This window comes from Siphateles boraxobius, unplaced genomic scaffold (genome assembly GCF_051911475.1).
Source record: "Siphateles boraxobius isolate OS27281-9 unplaced genomic scaffold, OSU_SipBor_1 29, whole genome shotgun sequence".
NCBI lineage: Eukaryota > Metazoa > Chordata > Actinopteri > Cypriniformes > Leuciscidae > Siphateles > Siphateles boraxobius.
Genome location: NW_027508908.1, coordinates 1,484,254 through 1,498,282, shown reverse-complemented (window position 1 = coordinate 1,498,282; position 14,029 = coordinate 1,484,254). Strand labels below are relative to the sequence as shown.

Sequence of the window (14,029 nt, the reverse complement as noted above, 5' to 3'; positions counted from 1 at the left end):
ACGTATTTTGAAAAGCGCTGTACAAATAAATATGAATTGAAATTGAATTTAAATATAACAATGATGACATGGCAAAATGCTGGAAGAGAGTACTCTGAAAGAGTACAGGGCATTATATGTTCCCTACATGAAGATATATGTCACTGCTGCTTCATTTTTAATCTGAATGTAAGCTTGATAGTATAGTAAATAGAACGTTTTCATCAAATATAGCCTCTAATTTGTGTACTTTGGGATTAAATCCCAGGTAATATCTCAAATAACCTGCCTAATCTTTTAATGAATTGTGAGGATGTGCCACCAGGATCATGTGATCAAAAATTACTTTGCTGCTGCATCCAAAATCACATACTCTCTCGAGTAGGTAGTACTTATTTTGAATAAGTAATTACTTCACAACCACTAAAGAAGTAAGTTTTATATAAGCCATGTTGTCATTATCATGTGACCTACCAGTGCCTTACTGCCATTAACAAATCCTCTCCTGTGGCCTCATGGGGTAGTAAAGTGTCCATCGTATGCACACTTCAGAATCTCACCGGAAGTAGGAGGTTATCCGGGTACTTTTTGCCTACTCTTTATGAGTACTTAATTCAGACATACTTCTTTTGTCACATACTGTTTTTCGCCTATTATATAATAGGGAAGTATTCGATTTCACATGCAGCCATTGCTTTTTGTTTTTTCCATGGATGGTCCACAATTGTCCACATCTGCATCTGTTTAATTATTTTCATTTAGATAGCCTCAGACGACAATGACAAATATGGACATTGGACACAGCAGAACTTTATTAGGATAAACACAAAACACAGAGTGCTTAACTGAAATGATAAAGACAAGTTTTACATATAAGGGGTCAAGCCTGTTTCAGAAGGTTTAATTTTATCCATGATTAAAAATCTGTGAACATGATTACAACTCATATTGAACAACATCGTGAACTTCACACTAAATATGACATGGAAATCCCGTCCTCAAAGCTCTCTATGGAGTTAACAGAGAATTATACAGTGATGAGATTTGGCTAGACTTTGAACGTCAGAGTCTCATTCAGCTCCTTGTGTGTGTGTTGTAAATTGCCCTACAACAATGGTGGAAAGGTCACTACTCACTTGAACAAACAGCACACAAATGAATAAAAACATCTAATATTGTGTGTTACACACCTAACAAGTGCAATTGGCGATCAAACAAACAACAGCTTCCTGAGAATATGGAGGTTTAATGTGATTGAAGTCAAACAGATCAGTTCTGCTTTTCCCAAACACAAATACAGGCATAAATAAAAGCAACAACATAAAATTACACAAAATAAACCCATGAGTCTCTTTAGCTCATTCTTGTTATGAAAATACACCCTGATTTCTCACAATGCATCATATTTTAGTCATTGCGAGTAAATAAAGGCAGGAACTGTGTAAATTCAGCACAATCCCTCTGAGGAGTTTAATGCATATTATGTCTTTTTTTAATACATTTCCTGATGTCATTGTGAACGATTCATCGGTTCAAATTATTCCAATGAAAATTTGACTTTCTTTAAAGCCCCCTGTAGTCAATAATTGTATCACTTAAAACTAATCTTTGATCACCAAAATGACATATTGAAGCGTTTCATCCTTGATTTTTTTTTTATCATGCTTTAAAATAGCTTGAATGTAACTCTACACCCTTACTTCATTTAGTATACGGGGATCTATGAATATGCAAATGAGCCCCGCCTCCACTCACTCACAGCAGATCAGAGATCCACTCGTTGACGATCACACGTTGATCTGATTGGTTACAAGGTAGTTTGTGATGTCAGAAACACCAGCGACTTTGGTTCACTGCAGTTTTAAGGAGAAAATACTCAGCAATGGTGTTGACTTTACACATGGTTTGTCTTAAAGCATATTAAAAACACCACATAGCATATAAACAACATTAAAAGCTTGATTTTCACCACAGGGGAATTTTTAAATATAACTTGCTCCACCCCTGAAACAAAGTCCCTTTCAAGTGGCATCACTGAGCCCCTCTCACTTTTAAACCCCGTCCTACTTATTTTTACTTTGAATACATGCCGTTCCAAAAGGTAGATGGGTTGCGAATGCAATTTCTTGCATGACCGCTGTGTCGCACCGTCTACACTGAACATGTCAAAGTAAAAGAATTAGCATGTGTGGAGTACGTCAGCAATAGAACAGGACATCAGTATACTGTCGTTCTCTTCGGTATAGACGCATTGCTGATTATAATGAGCTCTATTTGCTTTTGCCGCTTCGCTTAGTGGCTTTCGTGTTCGGTGTAGGCACAATGGTACAGTTCACTTTAGGGTCATTTATCCAAGACCAGATCTTTATCATGTCCTGTGGGCTCCTGGGATGGACCAGAATCAAACTTTTGTAAGCACATGGATTCTCTCTGTTCTTCTGCTCAATGTCAAAGGTCTTGAAGCCCACGTGTTTCTCCGGTACCAGTCCCAGTCTCCTGAGACACATCCCCGTGAACACGTCGTCAATCGGGTACAACGTGACCAGACGAGCGATCTTTCTTAACCGCAGTCCCAAATTTCCCGAATACAGGTAGCCTCCGCCACCCGCGTACGGAGGGTAACCCCCCAGAAACACACTTTCAGGGATATAATACTTGAGGTTTCTGGTCCGGTGTGGGCCGGCATTAGTGATCACGTCACCAATAAACAGATCCTCTGTGCTGGACATCGAAAAGTTGCCTAGGTAGGTCAGAACATGGTGCGTGTTGACGAAAACGTCATCATCTCCTTTGAAGACGAATTGAGCAGAAGCGCAACGTGTCCCAAACCACTCCAAAAAAAGGATTTCTTTCAAGGTGAGATTGAAGAACGAGTCCCGGTAATCCCATTGCAAAACGTCGCCGTACAACGCCGCTTCGTGCTTGACCAGATCCGACAAGTCCGGGAAGTGGTCCGTCGCAGTCGTGTTCCCAAGTAGGAACACAGTGGCGATGCGGTGGCCGTCGAGGAAACCAGCGCGACCCCATGATTCCCGGATGGCTTGCCGTCGGTCGAAATGTGGCGCAATGGACTTTATTGCAAACAAAAGGTACGGCGGTTCAGAACACACTTTGGGTGCATCCGTTATCAACGGGTACGACCTGCATTCCATGTACAATAGGAAATCCTGGAATCGCTGTGGTAGGGAACGGAAGTCCTCAATCTGTCTCAGCACTCTGCCGTTTGGCCGGCACAGACTTGTGCGATTCAGCCAATGCGGGATTCCCCGAAAGTCAGGAGGAAGCTCGCTCCCATTCCTAAGGGGCAGGTAGTAGATGTCGTCCAAACGCTCCTGCTCCCGATTCCAGTACGCCTGACTGACTTTTGCCATCTTCCAGAACACTTTGGGCATCATTTTGTCCCGTTTGGAGATGACCTGCTCCTTCCCGTAGCTTCGGGACACTTCCACCACGATGTAGATGAGGAAATTGGCTAACATCAGCACTCCGACCAGCTTGGTCCTGTTCCAGTTGCTTTTCATTTTGAAGATGCCCTCGCCACCTATAGACACAGAAGGAGATTTATTACCTATTGGGATACAGTCTGGAAACAGAGGTGTGGATGGTCTACAGAAAATGGTGGAGAAAGTGGGATGGGCAAACCTCAATTACCTGGAAAGTGGAGGAACATGTTAGTTACGTTGGATAGAAAGTCAGTTAGCATGGACTTCATCCCAAACAGAATGTGTTAAAACCTCAACCATGAGAGTACTTTGCAAAACCTTTACTGATACAGTGAATCAAGACTCTTTTTACTGAATGACAGTGTGTTTAAATCATGAATATCAATTTTGATCTGTGACACTTACATATTTGGTAATAAATATAATTCATTTCCACATATGTAAGCAGCCCAGATCAGAATTGAAATTCATGCATTCATACACCAAGGACGATAATGATAAAGTAAAAAGTAATAGTAATCATTCTAATTCTGAGAATAGGGAAGTCCTCAAGAATTTTTTACTATAAAAACTATAAAAACATTGAGAGTCAATCAGAATCACATGACTTTAAAGAGCTCGAGCATTTAAAGCAGCAGTATTCGCTAATAATTAAGGAGACAAAGTTAGAATCTCAAAGGGTTCGATCAGGTGCTTCATATATATAGAACTTTTTAGGGGTTACATCATGGATCCATTTTATGGATTAAGTTAATAAACATTTTTAGTTTTAATTAAATTTTATGAATTAAAATTTGTAAACATAACATATCACAAGAAAAAATTTAAATAACCCGTTAAAGATCTCATTATTCCCCAATTGTAAGTCGCTTTGGATAAAAGTATCTTCTAAATGAATAAATGTAAGTGTAAATATGATCATTTTTGGCATAAAACGTTCTTTAAAACTGAGTCAAGTATCCTAATGTTCTATATAGAACAGCACTGAACCTTTATTCTAAGAGTCACTTCTCTTTAAATAAACATACCTTTATTGTCTTAATGCAGGTTCCTGTTTTTTTATGCACAATTCATTACATTGTTGAATGTTATTTCAAATAAAAAACAATATCACCCTAATAAAACGACTTACTCCATGCCACAAAATGCTTATTTTAATTTATTTTCTTTCTTTTTTTCATTAAAACTACTTTTTTTATTTTATTTTTAAAATGAACTTATTATTTAACATATTCAGATAAAAACAGCATAAAAAATGTCTGAAAAATGAATGTCCAATCATGGGGTTTGCCACATTTTAAACGTCATCTGAACAACTTTACAAACAAATGGATTTGAGTAGATAACCAGAATTGAGCAATAAAAGTTTTTGGTGTTAGTGCAGCGCATTATTATACCTCAACCCAAAAAGCAGCAGTGTGCTCATGCAAAAACACACACTAACCACATAATTTTATTAACTTTTCCAAAGGAAGGTGCAAAGAACAACCTTTCGTTGTTACTTTTAGTAGACAAGTATAAAGAGCTTCCTGGAATGGTTCATCCAGAAATTAAACTTGTCATTGTTCACTCACCCATATCATTACAGCTCTTTTCTACATATACGCAAAAGAAGAACCATTATGGGTTCCTGCAATTGGAAGGTTTCATGGATGTTAAAGGTTCTTAATGAAACCATCAATGCTAATAAAGCACTTTTTTTTAAGAGTTTATACATACGGCAAAATTTACAATAAAACTAAATAATTAGGGATGCACCGATATGAACATTTTGGCCGATGCTGATAACCGATAATTCGTTATATTTGAAAGCCGATAACCAATATATTGGCAGATGAATCTAAATCCAAATTTTTATATAATTTTTGAGAGCCTGATTACAAAAACTAAAGTCTTACCATTAACAGCCATGTCCCAAGCACACAATTATAATGCTCTCATTATGATTTCATGCAGCCTATATGACACCACATGTTGCACTCAACTCTATTTTCCTTTTTTGAAGTGATTCTAATCATATTTCAAGCAATTCAAAACCATCATTGCGAACAGTGGCAATCTGAAGTGTCTCAACTGAAGAAAATAGTAAATTATTTATCTGCTTTAATATACCGGCCAAATTTTATTATCAGGCAAATTATGATAACATTAAAAATGAACATATATCGGCCCGATACCGATATGGTGGCCGATATATTGTGTATCCCTAAAAAGAAATGGCACAATTAATGACTTTAAGTCAAAATCATAGCATTGTGCATGAAAAACCTCAATTTAAGTCTTTCGACACACAAAGCTGAAGCCTTTCAGAAGGCTCAGAATAAAAACTATTCTTCTGTGTACCACAAAAACAGCACCAGGTTTGAATGACATAAAGATGAGTAAAACAGGACAGAATTTTAATTTCTGGATGAACCACTCCTTTAAGAAAGCGTCAGCTAAAACATAGATGTCAGTAAAACGTTAAAGTAGCGGTTGGTCCGTGACTCACAGCGAGGGCATCTGCAGGGTAAGTCTAGGGTGAGATCCATGAGCAAATCCGGTGGGAAGCGTCCAGGGTTTCTCCTCCTGCGACTGTACCTGAACAGTAAGGGATGAACCTGCTGCATATCAGCCAATATTTCATCCCAAAACCAAGGTCTCCACACCATCCAAACCTGTTTTCTTCCTAATATCTGTCTTTCTTTCCTGCTCAAGCTTAGTGTCCATTATCACCCTGAATTTCATGTAATGTCACATGCTTCCTTCTCTCATTCCTCAAACACATCATGTGTTCCTCATGACACCAATTACAGATGTGCAGCGTCAGACTCTTCAGACTCTCGTGTAGCCAGACCTTTGACTAAACAGCTCTGGCATTCAGTTTATTTTGTCTCACTAACCCAGGAAGAGAACGTCTGACTTGCATGTTAAGCAGTCGATTGATAGTTTAGGGATGGTTTATGTATTTGCAAAGCAAAAAAGAGGCCAAAATACTGTATGATGAGCCTCATGATATTCAGCCTCTGAACATTTTCAAAGATTTGACGTCAGCTTGTCATATTTTGCAAGCAATATGCATCAGATGGCATCACGTGGTGTCAAAAACTCAAAAACATTTATTGCAGGGCAACAGGTCCATTTTATGACTGCAATTTAGATATTTTCCCAGCATGACATTACCTACACTCCCACAAGGAAAGCTTTCCACACTGTGACTCAATGCTATCACTTCTCTCGACTTTTAACAGTTTTTAAAGCAAGGCATTAGCAGAGTCCAATCCAGACACAATCACAATTCCTGTTGGTTCAGCCCTCTTCTTTACAGGCCACATGCATGTCTTGTGCAGCATTTAAGAGTGACTGACTCATAAGCGACTGAGCAACTGCTAGATTGGCAATGGAAATAAGAATGCAAGAAAAATAATTAAGAAAATCTGTAAATTTTACATCGGAACTAAAATGTTTTTAGGATGCAATCACTTTCAATTTAATGTCATACTAAAGTGTCACACACCATTACAGTACACACATATTAATCTCTTAAAATACTGTTTTTTAAACAAACTAGTTAAAGGGGTGGTTGATTATGATTCACTTTTCTAACTTTCGTTAGTGTGTAATGTTGCTGTTTGAGCATAAACAACATTTAGAATTAAAGAGCAAATAAAGAGCAAAGTTACAATGCTCAAAGTTCAAAGCAAAGTGAAATATTTTCTTTTAAAGAATTTGCTTTTTAAAGAATACAACAAACGGCTCGGGTTAGTGACATCACAAACCCTAAATTTTACATAAACCCCGCCCCCGGGAACGCGTTTTATAGATTATCATGACAGAATATGTTAATCAATGACTAAACGATAACTACACATAAGCTATATAAATTCATCAACTAACTATTCAGAAATGTCCTGTTGTTTCTACATGTTGTCACTTCTTCTTGAGTCTCTCCATCTTTGTCTGACTCCGGTTTGAACATAAAAGACTAAATGTTTTTGAAATTTTCAGTGCATGTCTGTGTGAGGTAAAGGGACACAAGCTCTTGAAGAAGTTTTTGCTCACCCTCAGAAAGTGACCCATTTTAATGCTATATAAAAATATCTGTTGGGTATTTTGAACTAAAACTTCTCATACACACTCTGGGGCCATCAAAGACTTATTTTACATCTTATGAAAAGGGCATTATACCACCCCTTTAAGTATTTTGTGATATAGGCTGCTTATGATATCTGTAATAGAATGCGTAATAGTTGCAATGTGCCACCATTTAATGCTCTTAAAGTTGGCATGCACCTGAAGCTGAGAGGGTTTTTCTTCTCTATTGTGAGTGAAACAACAAACAAATGTAAACAAAGAACAAATGTAGGGTGAGACTTGATTTTGTCCATCGGGAATTGATTGGATCATTGTCAAATCACATGTGAGTGACAAGTTGCACCAACAGGTTGTTTGTTGAGAGTTTATTTGGACTAAATTCAATTACTGGAAAAACGGTCTGAATCGCTTTTGGCTGAGTCATGTTGTTTTCCTTTAGATATATTTGTCTCTTTCTGAAAACTGTGATTTTAAAGGTGTAGTCAACATCCTGAAAGCATAGGCTAATGCCTCACTGTACTGTAAACAGCAATGAGTTTTGTGTGTGTGTGTGTGTGTGTGTGTGTTCATTAGATCTCGGAGTACACACATGTTGATATTCCTATCATTACGAGGACTTTCCACAGGCGTCATGGTTTATTCGCTAAAGCTCAGAGTAGCATATTTTTTTAAACAGTGTTGAAACTGTGAATAATTCTTAAAGCAATAGTTCACCTAAAAATGAAAATTCTGGATTTGTTCACCCTCGTGACATTTTAGGTACATATGGATTTTTTCCCAACACACACAATTGTTTTTTTGAAGATTCAACAGATAGGCCTATAATTTCTTTACCATGGAAGAAACCAGGAAAAGCCAAAAGCACAATAAAAATGTGGTCCATATCGCATCCACTTTATTCAGCCATATAATAGCTTTATGTGAGAAACAGACTGAAATTGTTACCCAAAATGTTAAATATGGTGCTGGTTGGACATCAATAAAAACTATTAATGGTTCCCAAGTGTGTCAAAGCCAAATTTCCTGTTGCCCCCCACATATGGTTCATACAGATTATAATGTTATCGTTGGCGTAATTTGCGGGTGGGGCGGGAGAGACACGTCCCCACCCCTTTTTGCCAGGGTTGATGTTGTCGCCAACAATTTTTTTAAACATCTCGCTTCATATACCTTCATATACCGAATGCAAAACATATCCAGATGACGTTCATTTATAGATATAGTAGATGTAAGGATTAAAGTATCACATTAAACGAGTTTTCACAGCAATGCAATCTTAATGTTATTTTTTTTTTAACATATCTGATATACTATAGCATTGTATTAGCAACATTCAGTGGTCATTGTAGATGTCAAAGGATCTATGTAAAAATTCTTTAATTGTACTTTTGTTGTCCACAAAATAAAGAAAACAAACAAACTCATACAGCTTTGAAAAGGCAAGATGTGAGAAAATAATGATAAAGGTTTCATTTTTGGGGTGAACTAAATATCCCTTTAAGGATTTGTCAGATAGATAGATAGATAGATAGATAGATAGATAGATAGATAGATAGATAGATAGATAGATAGATAGATAGATAGATAGATAGATAGAAAACAGTTAAGTTAGAAAGATGACAGACAGACGGACGGATAGATAAATTATTTGTTGAAATTAATAATAATAAAATCATCAAACATTTCCCCTTATAAATATCACTGTGGTGAAAGTGACTAACTTACTTAACAAAATTAAAACAGAATATGTAGTAACCTAGGCTATATACGATCATCATCGTTATTTTTTAATTCAATCGCATTTTGGCATTTTATTTGTCCTAACTCCTAAGGTTAACTCTTATCTAGTCTGATTTACCTGTACGTGTAGGTACGTGGTAGTTGCGACTCTTCTCACCTTTATAACAGCGACTCACAGCTGATGTTTCTTCAAAGAAGGGACATTTTCCTCTGTCCTTTGCTCTTTTTAGTCCAACGAACGGAACCTCTGTTGTTTATTTCTTTAGTAAACTTGAAAGTCCCGTTTGCAGTTAGTCTTCCATGCTATCGTGCCAGAGAGAGCGGTAGCGCATGTACTCGAACAGGTCAGAGTCTCCTCACGCGCGAACCACTCTGACCACGGCCGCGCGCACGGGCACGCACGTGCACAGGTTTAGCTATGTCAATGCCAATATTGTATAATCTCTCAAACAGAATCGAGCACGGCGAAAACGCCCGTTACTATTTGCAATGTGCACAAATTATGTTTTGCTTTACGTACTGATATCAACAGGTTTGGGGGTGGGGTTAGGGTTGAGCCTATGACATCACCTGCTTAAATACCACTGTGTCTACAAGATGTCCTATACAAATGTCTGTGTGTATTCCTCTGATTACTGCCTAAAACTTGCCTCCGGGTAACAAACCCATATTCTTCACCTTGAAAGCACATTATGCATGTTTGATAACCCCATTCAGTTATTTGAACTTATTTCATACCTTCAACTCCAATTGTCGTGGCCAGTTTGGGATTTTGAACTCAAGTTTTCAAAAATTAAACTTAATCAATTGTCTTGACAATTTGTGAGTTGAAACAAAGGTTATTTTCAAGTTGAGTTTACTCATGTTTTTAAGGCATGCAGGTCAACTTTCGATTCTAAGTTTAACCAATTGGAAATGTTATACATGCAAAAAATGGCCAATATGAAGGAATGACATTTAAACATTACAACAGTTTTTCTTTATCACACTATACACCCTATAGCAGTCATTTTAAAATATTTTCTGCATTACGTGGAAGGCTGAAATCTTTTGATTTTTCATGATTCACTTAAAAAAAATTTGTATGAAAAATTCCTTAAATGCTTTGTTACCTAAAAGCAGTGGAATATGGATGCAGCCACAATATACAATTTTGCAGTTATGTCATTTTATTTATTTATATATTTCCCATTATTAAAGTATCTGTCCTTTTAGTATTTATGCTAAGTAAAAGTAAAATCAAATTAAGCATAGGTAATGTATTAAAATTGTCCTCTGCTGTTTTTAATATTAGTATTCTGAAAGGTGACATAATTTTTCAGGCACTCAATTTCACTAGAAATATTACTTCGCTTTTTTTATTTTAGTAATGAGAATCATTTAATGTAAGAAAGATCAAATGTTTTTTTGTTTGTTCAAATCAAATATTCTCCTGATATTTGTTAATCCTATCTCAACCTAACAGTATTCTATTCTATTTTATTCTATTCTATTCAGTTCAGCACAGTAAACCCGGAGTGGCAGCATTAACAGTTGGTTCTGTCAGTATCAGGCTTGTAAAAAGAACAAATGACTCCCTATTTGAATGAAATCATTAGTTAGCAGCACATTCACATACAATGAGAGCGTCAGCTTCATCTAGCGTTCTTCTGAGATGTTTGCATTGCTTCATTGCGATCATCACTATTAAACTCATATGATACTTTTCAAAGGCCACAATTGCACCCATTGTCTTCTCTTCTGAATAATTCATAGTTTGTCCACCAGCTCTTAGGCTGTTTAAACCACACATTTGTTGTAAATGATAGAAAGAGGACCATCTGTTTGAGGTCGAGCAGCAACAAAAGCTCACTGATGTGTTTGGTCTATGATAAACAACACAACAGTCCTTGTCTGGTTCACGTCCAGATAATCACACCTGCGCGACCTGAGACACGTCTCAACCCGTTCACCTGATGGGTGTTAACTCTTCCTAAAAATTTAAACAGAAAGGCTCTCGAAACACAGACAAAATAAAAATAAAAGATAAAGGGGTACAAAGTAGAATCCAAAATTTAACAACATTAAAAGTCAGTGAATGTTGTCTTTATAGCTTTATAAAATAGGGCATTTTTTTATATTAAAAGTTGTTTTATTTCCTATTAATTTCATATGAGGTTGGCAATTTTATTTTCTAACAATAAAACTGTATAAAAGTAAAATAAATATATATTTTATACAAACATTCGTGCATTTAAAACCAGCTTTTTTGTGTTAAATTATGGTACATCCAAAATGTTGCTTTTTTTTTTACAACAAATGGCATTTGTATCATAATAGACACTATCTTTAAAAACATACCGTTTATCTTTTTTAAAATATGGGAACAGTGGTCTTATCTATATACAAGTATAGATTAACAACTTAACTTTGCTTTGACTTTCATAATGATGACCTTTGCTCAAAAGCACAGTGGTGATAAAGATGGATCATGATATTAGTATATATGTGCTGTTCCTAAAACACCAAATCATTTCGCACACATAATAAATCTTAACTAGCATACAAGAAGATTTACAGGTTCATGTCAGATCATTCAGTCCTGCACTGCCACTATGGTTATTACTTCATTTAGTTATTAAGTGACTAATGTAAAAGCACCATTATCCTTATGAAGCAAGTAAGGGAGTGTTCACACTTGGCAGGTTTGGTTCAATTTAAGGTCACACTTGTAGTTCGGTTTGCTTGGTTCGTTTGGTCCGGACCAAAAAACAAACATTTAGTCCTGGTCCTCTTAGCGTTCACGTTGGCAATTTAACACCGGACCTAAAGCCCTTGTGACTTCACGTCCTGTTTTTGGTTGGTTTACATGTGTTTGGGAATCTCTCGCAAAACTTTTGCATTCCCTCGCAAAACCTGAAGCACTGCCAGCAGGACATTAAAGGGGCATTTGGCAACTATTTCACCTTAATAAAACCGTTTAGAAATCATTTGGATGGTTTAATAACCTGTTCTGGTGAGAATGATGACTTTCCCTGCTCCCCCCCCCCCCCCAGCGTTTCCAGGCGGAAAACCAACCTTGTAACATGTGGACTAACGTCCCGGTAAGTTGGAAATAGGAAGTCTCGTGAGAAGCGAGAACGAGCGAGAAACACAAACTGCTTTACGGCAATTCGACATAAACACACACACGCCACCCTCAATGTGTATGATGTATTACCCACCTCGGTAGACATAGCTCCACACGATTAGGGCTGTAGCGATACACTAATCTCACGATACGATACACGATATTCAACTGACGATACGATATACATCACGATATTCAGTCAACTATACGATTCGATATAATTCGATACACTTACATCATTTTCTGAAAGATTTAAAGGGGACAGAGTGATTTTGGTGACATCTTGTGAGTGTTCCATTTACTTGGATTGAATTAATTAAACTGAAAACTAAAAACATCAATTACACAATATATGTCTCTGACTGGACAAGTTTAAGTTATTCAATCAAGAGCTGTGAGTGCCTTTTGTAGTTTGATGAGCATTAATGGCTCAATCGTGAGCAGGTTTATTAGACTGCTGCCCCTTTAAGACGAGTGCAGATCTAATAGGTGACTGATGCACCATCATTTTCTCCCAATTATTTACGTCCATTTAAGACATAAACTGTGTTTAAGTGAATAGACTGTGTTTCAGTGAATCTCAGAGCTGGTCATTTTTATATTTTATGTATATTTGATGGTTTAAGCCTAGTTCACACTACATGATTTTAAAACGTCGGGCTGAACTGTGCGGTTCACACTACATGACTTGCTCTCTGTGAAATCAGGAGTGTTCAAGTTGTTGAGCTGTTCAGACCACACGACACAACGTGATTGATCCGCAACAGGAGGTAACGCACTACACGAGTTGACAACAACTCTGTCACCCAACGATTCTATCTGGTCTACAAACCACGTTTTGTCACGAAAAATCACGCGATAAAACGAACCGGAAATGACGCGAAACAGCACGTCTTCCGTGTTTCTTTGAAAATCCCGTATTTACCCGCGTCTTTACCCGGTGACCTCAACCCATGCGTTGCTCTGATTGGCTGTAGCTCATGACATCAAGACCTCAACCCATGCCTTGCTCTGATTGGCTGTAGCTCATGACATCACGTGAGCTTGAGTCGCGCGACAGCTCTGGATATCTAGCATGCTAGATATTTTCCTGGGCTCGGCGACGCGTCTGCGAGGCGTCTGCGAGTGTCTTTGATGCGTTGTTGGCTCTTTCATACTAACAGATTGGCGATCGTTCATCGCCCGCGATTTGCACACGATAACACCCTGACCTGTCGGCGAGCTCAACGATTTGCAAATCGGGCTTAAAATCATGTAGTGTGAACTAGGCTTTAGATGCGCACATGAAGCCCAAAGTTAAGTAGGGATTTTCCGAAATGGAGCGCGCCTTGTGAACAGCTCTTGCGCAGATTTTTGTGCTTATACTAGCTCTTTTAATGATTAAACGCGTACGCAATTTAGCAACAGTAGAGACTGCATTTTACAACTATCACCGATCATGCTGATTCTGACGGTACGTTTGGGTTTTAGAAAGAAATGACAGCGCATCGCTGTGAAGGGGAGGAGGTTGCTCTGCGTCTACTCTAGTCTGTAATGGTTTCATCTTCAATATCTTCTTTTTATAATCTTTAAAAGGCGAAATCTAAAATAAAATTAGAATAATATCCCAGATCTAAAGTGTAACCACGTTTGAATGTTTAGTTCTGTCACTCATTAAGGGCTGTGGTGTTGTGCCAGATCTCTC

The 14,029-nt window shown here is 37.5% G+C and overlaps 1 protein-coding gene across 5 annotated transcripts; it reads right to left on the bottom strand.

The window, feature by feature from the left end:
- Positions 1 to 769: 769 nt before the first annotated feature.
- On the bottom strand, positions 770 to 9,778 carry b3gnt2a (UDP-GlcNAc:betaGal beta-1,3-N-acetylglucosaminyltransferase 2a). 5 transcript variants are annotated; one of them, XM_077245918.1, is made up of 3 exons: positions 9,394 to 9,757; positions 5,914 to 6,002; positions 770 to 3,520 (listed from the first exon to the last, which is right to left on the bottom strand). In XM_077245918.1, exons 2-3 carry the CDS (start codon positions 5,951 to 5,953, stop codon positions 2,250 to 2,252), a joined length of 1,311 nt encoding a protein of 436 aa, XP_077102033.1. In that variant the 5' UTR covers positions 5,954 to 6,002; positions 9,394 to 9,757; the 3' UTR covers positions 770 to 2,249. The 5 variants fall into 5 exon arrangements, with proteins under 5 accessions (XP_077102033.1, XP_077102035.1, XP_077102036.1 ...); XM_077245920.1 differs by having other exon boundaries at positions 5,914 to 5,996; positions 9,394 to 9,746; XM_077245921.1 differs by lacking the exon at positions 5,914 to 6,002 and having other exon boundaries at positions 9,394 to 9,778.
- Positions 9,779 to 14,029: the final 4,251 nt, after the last annotated feature.